General features: G+C 36.7%; 1 protein-coding gene across 1 annotated transcript; it reads right to left on the reverse strand.

Moving 5' to 3' along the window:
* Nucleotides 1-10,328: 10,328 nt before the first annotated feature.
* Nucleotides 10,329-12,458, reverse strand: LOC113471773. The gene is made up of 4 exons (XM_026831180.1): nucleotides 11,593-12,458; nucleotides 11,149-11,449; nucleotides 10,491-10,681; nucleotides 10,329-10,417 (listed from the first exon to the last, which is right to left on the reverse strand). Exons 1-4 carry the CDS (start codon nucleotides 12,456-12,458, stop codon nucleotides 10,348-10,350), a joined length of 1,428 nt encoding a protein of 475 aa, XP_026686981.1. The 3' UTR covers nucleotides 10,329-10,347.
* Between the last annotated feature and the right edge of the window lie 505 nt (nucleotides 12,459-12,963).

A 12,963-nucleotide genomic window follows, 5' to 3' on the forward strand; every position in this document is an offset into this window, starting at 1 on the left:
GACTGGACACTAGGTTGGCCCCTATTTCATGAAAGTTGAAAAATTAATCGGGACTCCCCCAAAGTGGCTAAGGGTTAAGCATACTGATACTCTATCTATAGCTATAGAGTCTATAGGTACCCACATTAAACGCCAAGGCATATTATAAAACCCTAACACATTCATGGAGACCTTAAGGCATATCCTGTCCCCTTATGTACGAGCTCTCTCTCTCTCCCTCTCTCTCTCTACCTCAGTACCTCAACCATCCAGGTATCTAAAAAAATCTTTTTGGTGAGGCTGAGAGCACCATAAAGTTCGTTCTTGGAACGGCTGGCTTTCTCCTATCCCGTTCTCCTTCTTCGATTTCGGAACGATAAGTCCCCAGCAGTAACAGTTCCCTTTGTCAAACCTCTTCTTCTTCTTCACCATCTTCTTCTTCTCCTTCTTCTTCATCTTCTTCTTCTTTTTCTTCTTCTTCTTCTTCTTTTTCTTCTTCATCTTCTTCTTCTTCCTCTTCTTCTTCTTCTTCTTCTTCTTCTTTTAATCAGTCACCGTTCATCATGGTTAGTTTTTCCCTCAGAATGGTGAAGCTACTGTTTCACCTTACCGCCAACAGAAAGATCCCCCCCCCCTAATTTAAAATAGATCAGTTGCGCTTACTTGGGTGAGGTTTCTAAGATAAAGAACAGAAAAAATGAGGAACTAGGGAGCTTTTCTTTTTCTTCTACGAGTTTTAGATCCCGAGATAAATCGATTTAAAAAACTGTAACTTGTAGCTTGTAGCTACTTGTAGCTACTGTTCTGTAACTTGTAGCGCTGTAACTTGTAGCTACTGTTCTCCCAATCATTTAGAAATCGGTGAAAGCTACCTCCTGTCCTCTCTCTCCCCTGCCCAACACACAAATTCAAGAGTATAACAACTCCCCCCCGTAAATTTAAAATAAAATTCTATGTGACTTGAGCAGCTTGAGCTACTGTCCTAATGATCATTTAGGCATTCGGTGTCAGCTACCTACTATTCTCTGCCCTCTCTCATACCTTCACCAGTGATGAACCAAGGTCACCGGATTGTAAGGCGAGTACTGCTACCACGGTAAGGTGACTGAGGTCCGGAAGTGAAGGGAACGGGGATCGTAACCCGAGAGGAACCGAATAAAATTGTATTAGTTTCGGTGAGATTATTTTTCTTATAGTGTGTCCAGATCAATATGACAGCAAAAAAATAGGCACTGTTGCCAAACATGTCACATGTGCAATGGTAGAGAATCTCTAAAAGGGGAAGCTATATTGCACAGTGCTTCCTCCGACAGTGAAACAAACCTAGAGCTGAATCCCCCTCGTCTAAAACATGAGCAAAAACAGCAGACTCCTGATGGCCAGGTTCAGTAAGTTTTTTTTGAAGAGGTTTGATAGGCAGAACTGTAACTGCTAACGTCTTGTCGTCCCGAAATCGAAGAGAGAAGAAAGACAGGATAGGAGAAATTCAGCCGTTCCGAGAACGAACCTTAGGATGAAGTTCGCCCCGAGCGGGAATCGAACCAGCGACCTAACCCTTACAAGGTAGATGCTCTACTTCAGCTGGCTAATCTTGATAAGGTTCGTTCTTGGAACGGTTGGTTTTCTCCTATCCTGTCTTCCTCCCCTCTACACTTTTCGGACGATAACACCTCCGCTGTTACTGTTCCCTCTGTCAAAGCTCTTTAAAAAAGTCATCTGGGATTTTCAATGACCCAAGACTGAAGTATTACAAATTTCATTAAAATCGGACCAACCATCCCAAAGTTATAGCCAAACAGACAGACTCTTGAATGAAATAAGAACACACAACTATGTAATTTTCATCATAAAATTAAATCTGACAATTAAACCTTAGGATGAAGTTCGCCCCGAGCGGGAATCGAACCCGCGACCTAACCCTTACAAGGTAGATGCTCTACTTCAGCTGGTTAATCTTGATAAGGTTCGCTCTTGGAACGGTTGGTTTTCTCCTATCCTGTCTTCCTCCTCTATGCACTTTTCGGGCGATAACACCTCCGCTGTTACTGTTCCCTCTGTCAAAGCTCTTTAAAAAAGTCATCTGGGATTTTCAATGACCCAAGACTGAAATTTCATTAAAATCGGACCAACCATGCCAAAGTTATAGCCAAACAGACAGACTCTTGAATGAAATAAGAACACACAACTATGTAATTTTCATCATAAAATTAAATCTGACAATTCTCTTGGAACGGTTGGTTTTCTCCTATCCTGTCTTCCTCCTCTATGCACTTTTCGGGCGATAACAACTCCGTTGTTACTTTTCCCTTTATCAAAGCTCATTAGAAAAGTCATCTGGGATTTTCAATGACCCAAGACTGAAGTATAACAAATTTCATTAAAATCGGACCAACCATCCCAAAGTTATAGCCAAACAGACAGACTCTTGAATGAAATGAGAACACACAACTATGTAATTTTCATCATAAAATTAAATCTGACAATTATATTTTTTTTCTTTCTAAAAAACAGACTTGGTATATAAAAACTGGTAAAAAAAAAAGTTTACAAAGTAAATTAAATAATATGAAAATAAAAAAAAAGTACATCAAAATAAACTGTTATACTGTAACAAAGCTTGATCACATGGAGGAAGCAAGACACAGTAGAATTCAAATGAAAGAGGACAGGCATACAAGAATAGCACACTTCTTGCTCAAAAATAAAATCTTTTCTCCCCCTTTTTTTCAATCTGACAATTATATTTTTTTCTTTCTAAAAAAACAGACTTGGTATATAAAAACTGGTAAAAAAAAAGTTTACAAAGTAAATTAAATAATATCAAAATAAAAAAAAAGTACATCAAAATAAACTGTTATACTGTAACAAAGCTTGATCACATGGAGGAAGCAAGACACAGTAGAATTCAAATGAAAGAGGACAGACATACAAGAATAGCACACTTCTTGCTCAAAAATAAAATCTTTTCTCCCCCTTTTTTTCAAGACGTTTTGAGGAAAGTGACTTTGGTTTTGGTAAATTCAAGGACTGCAGATGCAGATGCTCTTTTACTTTGTCCGCAAAATTGAAAGTCGACAATATTATTTATCAAAAGTCAACAATTGTTTATTTAAAGTCAACAATTTTGTTTGCCGACAGGAAAACAAACCCTGATGTTAGACGTCAAAATTCCTCAGAGCAAACATATTCAGTCATCAATAAGAATCAAAAAAGGTAAATAAAAAAGTTTAAATTACAAAAGAAAAGGTTTTTCAAACCAAAACATATTTAGAGGAAGTAATTTTTCACCTTTTAGTAAAAAAAAATTCTTTTTTTCAAGACGTTTTGAGGAAAGTGACTTTGGTTTTGGTAAATTCAAGGACTGCAGATGCTCTTTCACTTTGTCCACAAAATTGAAAGTCGACAGTATTATTTATCAAAAGTCAACAATTTTGTTTACCGACAGGAAAACAAACCCTGATGTTAGACGTCAAAATTCCTCAGAGCAAACATAATCAGTCATCAATAAGAATCAAAAAAAGGCAAATAAAAAAAGTTTAAATTACAAAAGAAAAGGTTTTTCAAACCAAAACATATTTAGAGGAAGTAATTTTTCACCTTTTAGTAAAAAAAAAAAAGTTACAAGTTACTACGGTACTAACTGAAAGAAATTTAAATGAAAGTTACAATTTACGGTATTTTTTCTTGAAGGTTTGAACAGATTTTGTTACAAGTTACTACGGTACTAACTGAAAGAAATTTAAATGAAAGTTACAATTTACGGTATTTTTTCTTGAAGGTTTGAACAGATTTTGAAGATATAACTGAGATTTCTGAAAGTTGTATTCCATCATTTATATTTAAGTTCAAAAAATAAAGTAAAACGATTTCAATTCAATGTTTTTTTACAAAAATTCTCTCAATTATTTCGAAAATTCGAATTATTTTCTTTTAAAGTGGCAGTATCAGAGAGTTGTGTATCGCTACAAACAAAAATTCTCTCAATTATTTCGAAAATTCGAATTATTTTCTTTTAAAGTGGCAGTATCAGAGAGTTGTGTATCGCTACAACTCCAGTCATGGTGTTATTTTACCAGGAAATTTTCCAAATCGAAAAGTTGATTCCCCAATGGAGTTAAAACCTCAAAACCATTTGAAATTCAAAATTCGTATAAGCCTAACCCGATCTTTTGGAGCTCTTTGCCTCTACACCTAAATTGAAATGCAAGCTTGTTCTTTGATGGAACACCTTCATTTTCCAACAATACAGGTAGAGAAATAGGTGACCCGAAATTTTCCACGAAAAATTCACCTTTCCCCTGTTTTCCCTTCATCACAGCAAAATTTCTGAGCCAGTTATAATGAAAAAATAGAAGAAATACTTTCCTTCCTAGAGGATAAGTAGAAAAAATTACTGAAATCCCTACACATACGGTCTGTCATCCATTCCTTTCCAAGGAGAAAATTTCCATTTATTTCAATTAAAAAAAAAGTGAGATCATGAAATTTGAATTGAAAAAAAAATATATAAACCCTGAAACATTGTTATTAGAACTGAATTCAACATAAACCTAAAAACTAAAAGTGTGTGATTACAAGAAGAAAACTAGAACTACCCCTTAATGTTGAGAAATGAAAAAAAGGATCGGTGTATCCAACTGCAAATTGGGAGAAATTGAGAAAAAACAACTGAGAAGTAAGAGTTAACGAAGAAAGATTTCGCGCGCTCCCTAACCATAATATTCCATGGTTCTGCGCATGAGCAGATAACAAAACTTGAGCTTTATCGTTTTTATTTTCTATTTCCAAAATAGGGACCCCATGAAAGGCAAGGAGGAAGTATTACGATCGGTCCAAATTTTTACTTTTTTGTTATCATTATCCGAGGTGTTATAGGGAGTTGCAAAACCTCAAATACTATCGTACAATTTTTAGAATTCAGAAACTAAATACTTGTAGTATGTTTTTTTTTTTTTTTTTTTTTTTTCATCACCAAGTTTTCAATGAGCTGTTAGTTCTACTTCTAAACTATCAAAAAATATCGTGTCTATTCGAAATGACCAGTCAAAAATGCGGTGAACACAATTCTATCCTTTTTTTCATATATCATATTACTTTGTCTCTTTTAAAATTACATGAGCAATACCTTTATTTTATTAGATTTTATTCTTTTTATATATAATAATTATTAAGATCTAGATACCTATATATTTATTATTAATTACTTAAACACAAAGTATAGATATACATAGATAATAAAATTACACAAAATACCTATTCATCTACGATCGCTTTTTTATGAGTACCTTTAAAAAAAGGTAGATTTTTTTTTTAAACTCTTGTACATTTTTGTGGGGGAAAAACTACTGAAAAAAACTCTAATTAAATATGCTTAAGGGTAGAATAAAGGTTAAGTTGGATAAGTTGTTAAAAAATATTTGTTTAATAGTAGATACTAGATAGAGAATAGAATAGAATTATTATTAGAATAATATTCATACAAAAAAATCACTTTTAAAAAAGTACAAAAATTAGCAATATGTAACGTAAAATAGATGTGTAAAAAATAATCATACATCTCTTATTAAATCAATTGAAAAACAGAATCAACATAATATTTTTACATCAAATTTAAGATAGAAAAACAGAATCAATATAATATTTTTGAATCAAATTAAGATTGAAAACAATCAGAAAAATATTTTTGAATCAAATCTTGAAAACAGAATCAACATAACTTTTTTGGGATCAAATTATAACTTTTTTTTCTTCAAAGAAGAATCAGTAAAATTTGTTTACCATACAAACTCTGGTGGTGAAAATCAGAACTAAAAAATGCAAATTTAAACGGGCAGTAAGGTGTCTTCATAAATGAAATTCATGGTTTTGTTACAGAGAAAAAATTTGAAAATCAGAACTAAAAAATGCAAATTTAAACGGGCAGTAAGGTGTCTTCATAAATGAAATTCATGGTTTTGTTACAGAGAAAAAATGGACTCAGAGAAAATTAAAAATCGTGAATCAAATTCTTGCATTCGAATTTGAAAAACAAATAATCAAGTTAGCCATTAGCCTTTTTAATTAAAAAAAAAGAAAATTATCAAATGCCCTCACAGACATAAGACTACCAGAAAAATTTCCTACATTCTTAGGATAAGGAAAATAAAAATTAAAAGGCAGTTTTTCAACCTGGGTTTCGGAAAAAAAGCAGATAAATAATTGAAGATATTTCTATTGGTAATTGACTTAGAAAGTGACAGTTGTAGAAGAAATTGTGAAAAATATAAATATTACTGTAAAGAAAGTGGGCGGGGGAAAAATATGTCCAATAAACGAAACCTTATTAAAACTGCTGGCAAAAAGGGAACTATTCAGTCCTACTTGGCAATCTAAATAAAGTTTCTGTAAAGGTCATTTTAAAATTATTACTGAACTCAAATTGAAAATTGAGAAAAATAGGGGTACCCAAATTTCTAAACTCAAATTTCTAAAAAAAAAAAAAAAGTTTGAGAAAAAAAGTTGGAGGAGAGAAAAAAAAAAATCAAATTCCATTTTTGTACTTGGTTGCTTTTCTATATCACATTTCGAAAGTCGTCGACAACATTCTCACAAGGTAATTAGTTTTTTGTCGACAATGTAAATTGTACATGAAGAAAAATATTGATCAAATTAGTCAAAATGAACCAAACAAATTAAAGGAAAATTACGTTAAAATTGGTGGGGGGAAGCGAAATGAACTTACATCCATATTACTTTGTAACAAAACTACTGGTTTTGAACTAATGTCGAAGCAATCTGAAGCATCAATTCCAAAAAAATTGATTTTACCAACATTTGTTTTCATTTTATGTATTCCTCTTGTTATTTATGAACATTTCCTTTCTGAATACTCACGTTTTTGTACATTTTCCATGTTATTATTTATTTTTACTTGTTAATATTTAATTATTTTCTAAATAAACATCAACAGATAAGAATAAAATTTAATTTCCACATAACAATGACATATTTCTGTCTAATCTGTGTCCACGAGTAGGTAATAAATTGAAGAATCAAACACATTAGAATTATTTGAAGTGCAAACATTAAAAAAGACTACAAATTTGAAGTCAATTATTTGAAGAACTAGTAAAACGAAGAAAAAAATCAATAAAAAAAGTACTAGTGGAAAAATCGAACTCCCAAGTGGTCTCTTAGGTTTGTTAGCCACATGTCGATTGTAAATACACGTGTAGTTAATTGTAAATATGTACCATATGTATGTAATTAAATTGTAAATATGAACATATATGTACGAGAATGTATGTACTTTAGACAATATCTACATATTATCTATGTACTTTGGTACCTACTTTAATACATTTATGTATGAGAGTACTGTGTGTACTTAAGTCCACGGGACTACAATATCAATTACAGATAAATGACAACAGTTCGATATTTGAGTTCGTGAGTAAGGAATTAAATCTGTTAGCTTAGTTGGTAGTGCGTCTGCCTCGTAAGCGCTAGGCCGCGGGTTCGATTCCCGCCCGGGGCGGATTTTATCCTGATGGGATCAGGTACGTCAAAAATTAACTTGGCCAGCCTAGTTAGCTTAGTTGGTAGTGCGTCTGCCTTGTAAGCGCTGGGCCGCGGGTTCGATTCCCGCCCGGGGCGGATTTTATCCTGATGGGATAATGTTCGTTCTCGGAACGGCTGGCTTTCTCCTATCCTGTCTTCCTTCTCTCCTCGATTTCGGGACGATAAGACCATAGCAGTTAAAGTTCCCTCTGTCAAACCTCTTAAAAAAAAAAAAAAAAAAAAAAAAAAAAAAAAAAAAAAAAAAAAACAAAAAAAAACCTCTTTTTTTAAAAGAAAAAAAAAAGAAATTAAATCTGATTTAGGTGTACGTGTGACTGTCGATTTGTTAGAGGTGATATTGTAAAGCACGTCTGCCTGGTAAGCGCCAGATCGCGGGTTCAATTTTTGCCCGGAGCGACATTTACCCTAAAGTACCCTAATCTGATGAATTTTGCGCCCGGAACGGCTGGCTTCATCCTATCCTGCCTTCCCTCGCTCTTCGCTTTCGGGACGATAAGACCTTAGCAGTTACAGCAGCTATATCGAACTTTTTTTTTTTTTTTTTTTTTTTTCGTAATTTTTTTTTTTTTTTTGAGATGGAGATAATGGTCAAGTAGTATATCATACATATTTCTGGACATGGTCCTCACTTGACTCCACTCCAGTCAAGTGAACTCCAGTCAAGTGAAGACCATGTCCAGAAATATGTGTGTAAGCCTTCCTTCTCTCTTCGCTTTCGGGACAGACCTTAGCAGTTACAGCAGCTATATCGAACTCTTTTCTTTACGTAATCTTTCATGGTATTTCTTAGTTTGTTTGGCTCATTTTGAAGTTCTTAAAAGTCGAAAAAGAAGAAGAAAAATCAAAATGTGACGGTCCAACGTATTTAGTCAACTGTCAAAAAGGGGGATAAGAGTACAACGCACCTCTGAAAGGCTATGTTGGGTGAGTTTGTATTGGTAAAGAGTGGCTTAAATCAGTATTTAAATATCACATACAATAAATGAATATAAAAAAATATATAGAACACGACCTTTCCTATTGATTAAAAGACCCCGTGATTCCATTAAGTCCACTAATCGTGGTAATAGTGCTTCAAATGCACTAATGATAACATGCTTCCTACAAGAACAATATATTTTTTTTTTTTTTAAAGAGGTTTGACAGAGGGAACTGTAACTGCTATGGTCTTATCGTCCCGAAATCGAAGAGAGAAGGAAGACAGGATAGGAAAAAGCCAGCCGTTCCGAGAACGAACATTATCCCATCAGGATAAAATCCGCCCCGGGCGGAAATCGAACCCGCGCATACAAGGCAGACGCACTACCAACTAAGCTAACCAGGCTGGCAAGTAGATAATTTGATTAGTTAGTTTGCTTTCTATTTGAATAGATAGCCAAGGACCTAGTACTGATCTAGTAGTAATGGAGCAGTTGCAAATGGGTAAAAATTATAAATAAATGGTCGATTCCTAGCTTTCAGAAACGGAACCAATTCCGATGGAGCATGATCTTTGATTTCCTATGGTTTATAGTGAATATAGTGCAGTTTCCAAAAGAGATTTTTTTCACTTTTTATAGGACTTAAAGTTGAGGAGTTCAGACCCGAAACGTCCAATACCAAACAATAAGGTACGTGCCAACTTTAAGTCCTATAAAAAGTATAAGCCGTCTTAGATCAATCAATGAAAATTGTAAATATTGAATTGGCGGCATTTACTCCAACAGTGGATAGCATTGGGAAAATTCTTCATCTCTTCAAAAGCATTCGAAAGCTGCATTCCTTCTGAAGAATTCAAATAACTTTCTTCATTCGCGAAGTTCAGCTAAAATGGGTATCAGAAGAGAAACATATGTACTTTACAATTTGTTTCATGAAAATGGTGTTAATTTGGTTTTGAGCATTCGTAGATTCGTAGAAGCTTAACCCATCCTTTAGGGCTGTTCGCCCCCACACCTAAGCCTCGGAGTGGCCTTTTTGTGTATGGAGGTTTAGCTGCTATGGTTTTGAGCATGGTTTTTATAACACGGTGTTTGCCAATGCCAACACCGGTCCATTTGATTTGGAGGGATTCGACACTTTCGCTTCAGCCCGCATTGTCAATTTCACTTCTACACTTCCTCGACCAATTAGAAAAAAATGGAGAAAAGAAGCTCCCCTGAGCACCACCCTTCAGGCAGACACTTCTCGTCTCAAACTACAATAATTAAAAAAACCTAATGAAAAAGGAGAAACTTCCTACAATTCTAAAAAATCCGGTACTGGTTCAGAAGCCATGACAATGAAAAATAAAGCTCCTTTTGTGTTTAACGTAACCGTATAACGCTGGTCACTGCTCATTTGTGAAATCTCCCATTTGCGTTTGACGTGATACTACAACAACACTGGTCATTGCTCATTTGTGACAGCTCTTTTTGCGTTTAACCTAACCCTACAAAAACACTGGTGGTTGTTGTTATTGTTGTAGCGGCTTCAGCTATAGCCGATTGGTGATGGCAGTATAGAGAAAGGATATCTTGGTGTTTTTTTTCTCTCTTTCATACACCTGGATAGTCTCTGGCAATAACACTGGTCACTGCTCATTTGTAAAAACTCCTTTTTGTAGCAATTTTTCACTGCCGTGGCGAGCTATAGCCGATTGGTGATGGCAGTATAGAGAAAGGATATCTTGGTGTTTTTTTTTTTCTCTCTTTCTCTCTCTCTATCATACACCTGGATAGTCTCTGGCAATAACACTGGTCACTGCTCATTTGTAAAAACTCCTTTTTGTAGCAATTTTTCACTGCCGTGACTTCTGAACTCGTACCAAAGTCCTAATCTTCTTAAATCCTAACACAAAACATTATAGTTAAACTGACTCGACGAATTACTCGCATTTGTATTGATTATATCACATAGCCTCCTAACACAAAACATTATAGTTAAACTGACTCGACGAATTACTCGCATTTGTATTGATTATATCACATAGCGTTGAAGAGCTGATGTCAAACTCATCACCAAACGCTTCACTTGGTTGACTATGTAGCAGCTCGCTAATATATTCTAAATCCGGGACAGAGTTTCCGTCCTGACTATTTGGCAGACTGGTGAGGTTGTTTTTGAGTTCTAAGATGCTCTCGCTGGAGAAGTCCAGGGAGTTAAGGAGGTTGTTACATTTGAGTTCTAATCCTAACACAAAACATTATAGTTAAACTGACTCGACGAATTACTCGCATTTGTATTGATTATATCACATAGCGTTGAAGAGCTGATGTCAAACTCATCACCAAACGCTTCACTTGGTTGACTATGTAGCAGCTCGCTAATATATTCTAAATCCGGAACCGAGTTTCCGTCCTGACTATTGGGCAGACTGGTGAGGTTGTTTTTGAGTTCTAAGATGCTCTCGCTGGAGAAGTCCAGGGAGTTAAGGAGGTTGTTACATTTGAGTTCTCGAGTTTCCGTCCTGACTATTGGGTAGACTGGTGAGGTTGTTTTTGAGTTCTAAGATGCTCTCGCTGGAGAAGTCCAGGGAGTTAAGGAGGTTGTTACATTTGAGTTCTAGAATGGCAGAGGTTGACTGGTACAGCTCGTTGTCCTGTGCTGTCAGGCTGGATGGAGTCATCACAATGTCCTGCCCCGCTTGAGTTCTAGAATGGCAGAGGTTGACTGGTACAGCTCGTTGTCCTGTGCTGTCAGGCTGGATGGAGTCATCACAATGTCCTGCCCCGGGAGGATGATGTCATTCGCGTTCGCGGCGTACTCTGACTTTATAACCACTTCGTCGCTTTCCGATTTCAGATAGTCGGTCTCCGGTTTGATAAGGTACTCATCTACGCCTACTAGGTAATCATCTTCGTTAATCTTCGTCCATTTTCGTTCATCCTCGTATTCATTCTTGATCATAATGTACTCCTCGTCGACAATCATATCGTTGTGCCACGACTTGGTCTCGACGTTTTCCAACTCAACGTCCACGTTGTTCGACAACCGCGTGGTCCACTTCTCACCGGTTTCGAATTCGGTGAGCGAGTTCGTCACTTGATCATAATGTACTCCTCGTCGACAATCATCTCGTTGTGCCACGACTTGGTTTCTACGTTTTCCAACTCAACGTCCACGTTGTTCGACAACCGCGTGGTCCACTTCTCACCGGTTTCGAATTCGGTGAGCGAGTTCGTCAGCTGCGAGTCCTGGAACAGCTTATTATGAATCGTTTTAACGATCAGGTTCGTGTTGTTCACCACGCTATCCAGCGGTGTGAACTGGGCCACCGGTGGGCGGAAACTCTTCTCGCGGCTGAAAGACTTGATGGTGTTGATACTAGTGAAATTCTCCGGGTTGACGTTCTTGTTGCTGGTCCGCGGGATGAGGACCTTGATGCGCTTCTGCCCGGGGCTGATGTTGGCGGGGGCGGGTGTGCCCAGGGCGGCCGGGCCGTCAAACCCGTCCTCAAAGTCCGGGTAAAAGTTGGCGCTCTCCGGAGAATTCGGTGTGTCGCCGCTACTCGGTTTATTAGGGCTAGTTGGGAGCGTATCTATAATGTTAAACCTCTTGTCCGCGTCTGTGTAAATCGGAGTGTACTTATTCTTCAACGTCAAACTGTCCTTCAGCTTCTTATCAATCTTCAGACGGACGTTCAACTTATTCGGGTTAATAGTTGACGACAGCTCGTCGGTGTGAACTATATTGTTACGATGGAGAATGAAACTTTCTGAAGAAGATCCGGACGACAGGTCTAGATTGGATTTGATTTGTTTCAAAGCTGACTTACTCGCACTGGAGGTCTTGTACTTATTTTTGACGATGCTGGGGGAGCCCAGGGATTTGTTGAGACTAAGAGGGGGGGAGCCTCCAGAGGGTTTGACTGTTTTCTTACGAGGCCGATATTTGTAGTCGGGGTACTCCTGGAGGTGGAGAAGGCGGAGGCGCAAGAACAATATGATGTGTGCTCCCATCGTAACTTTGGAGTGTTCCTGTCGTAGTAGATGCATCAGTGTGATGATGATAATATTCTACGAAGCGAAGGTGCGTATATCAGATATATACCTTTCCATTAAGTCCACTAAGCGTAGTAATAGTGCTTCAAATGCATTAGTGATAACATGCTTCCTACAAGAACAATATGATGTGTGCTCCCATCGTAGCTTTGGAGTGTTCCTGTCGTAGTAGATGCATCAGTGTGATGATGATAATATTCTACGAAGCGAAGGTGCGTATATCAGATATATACCTACTATGCTATATCTACGAACAGATCATTAGTCATCGTAGCTCTAGACAACCCGAAGTCAGAAGTCAACAGATGATGGACGTGCTTCAAATGCATTAATGATAACATGCTTCCTACAAGAACAATATGATGTGTGCTCCCATCGTAGCTTTGGAGTGTTCCTGTCGTAGAGGATGCATCAGTGTGATGATGATAATATTCTACGAAGCGAAGGTGCGTATATCAGATAT

The sequence above is a fragment of the Diaphorina citri genome, unplaced genomic scaffold (assembly GCF_000475195.1).
Source record: "Diaphorina citri unplaced genomic scaffold, Diaci psyllid genome assembly version 1.1 scaffold2991, whole genome shotgun sequence".
NCBI classification, from domain to species: Eukaryota; Metazoa; Arthropoda; class Insecta; order Hemiptera; family Psyllidae; genus Diaphorina; species Diaphorina citri.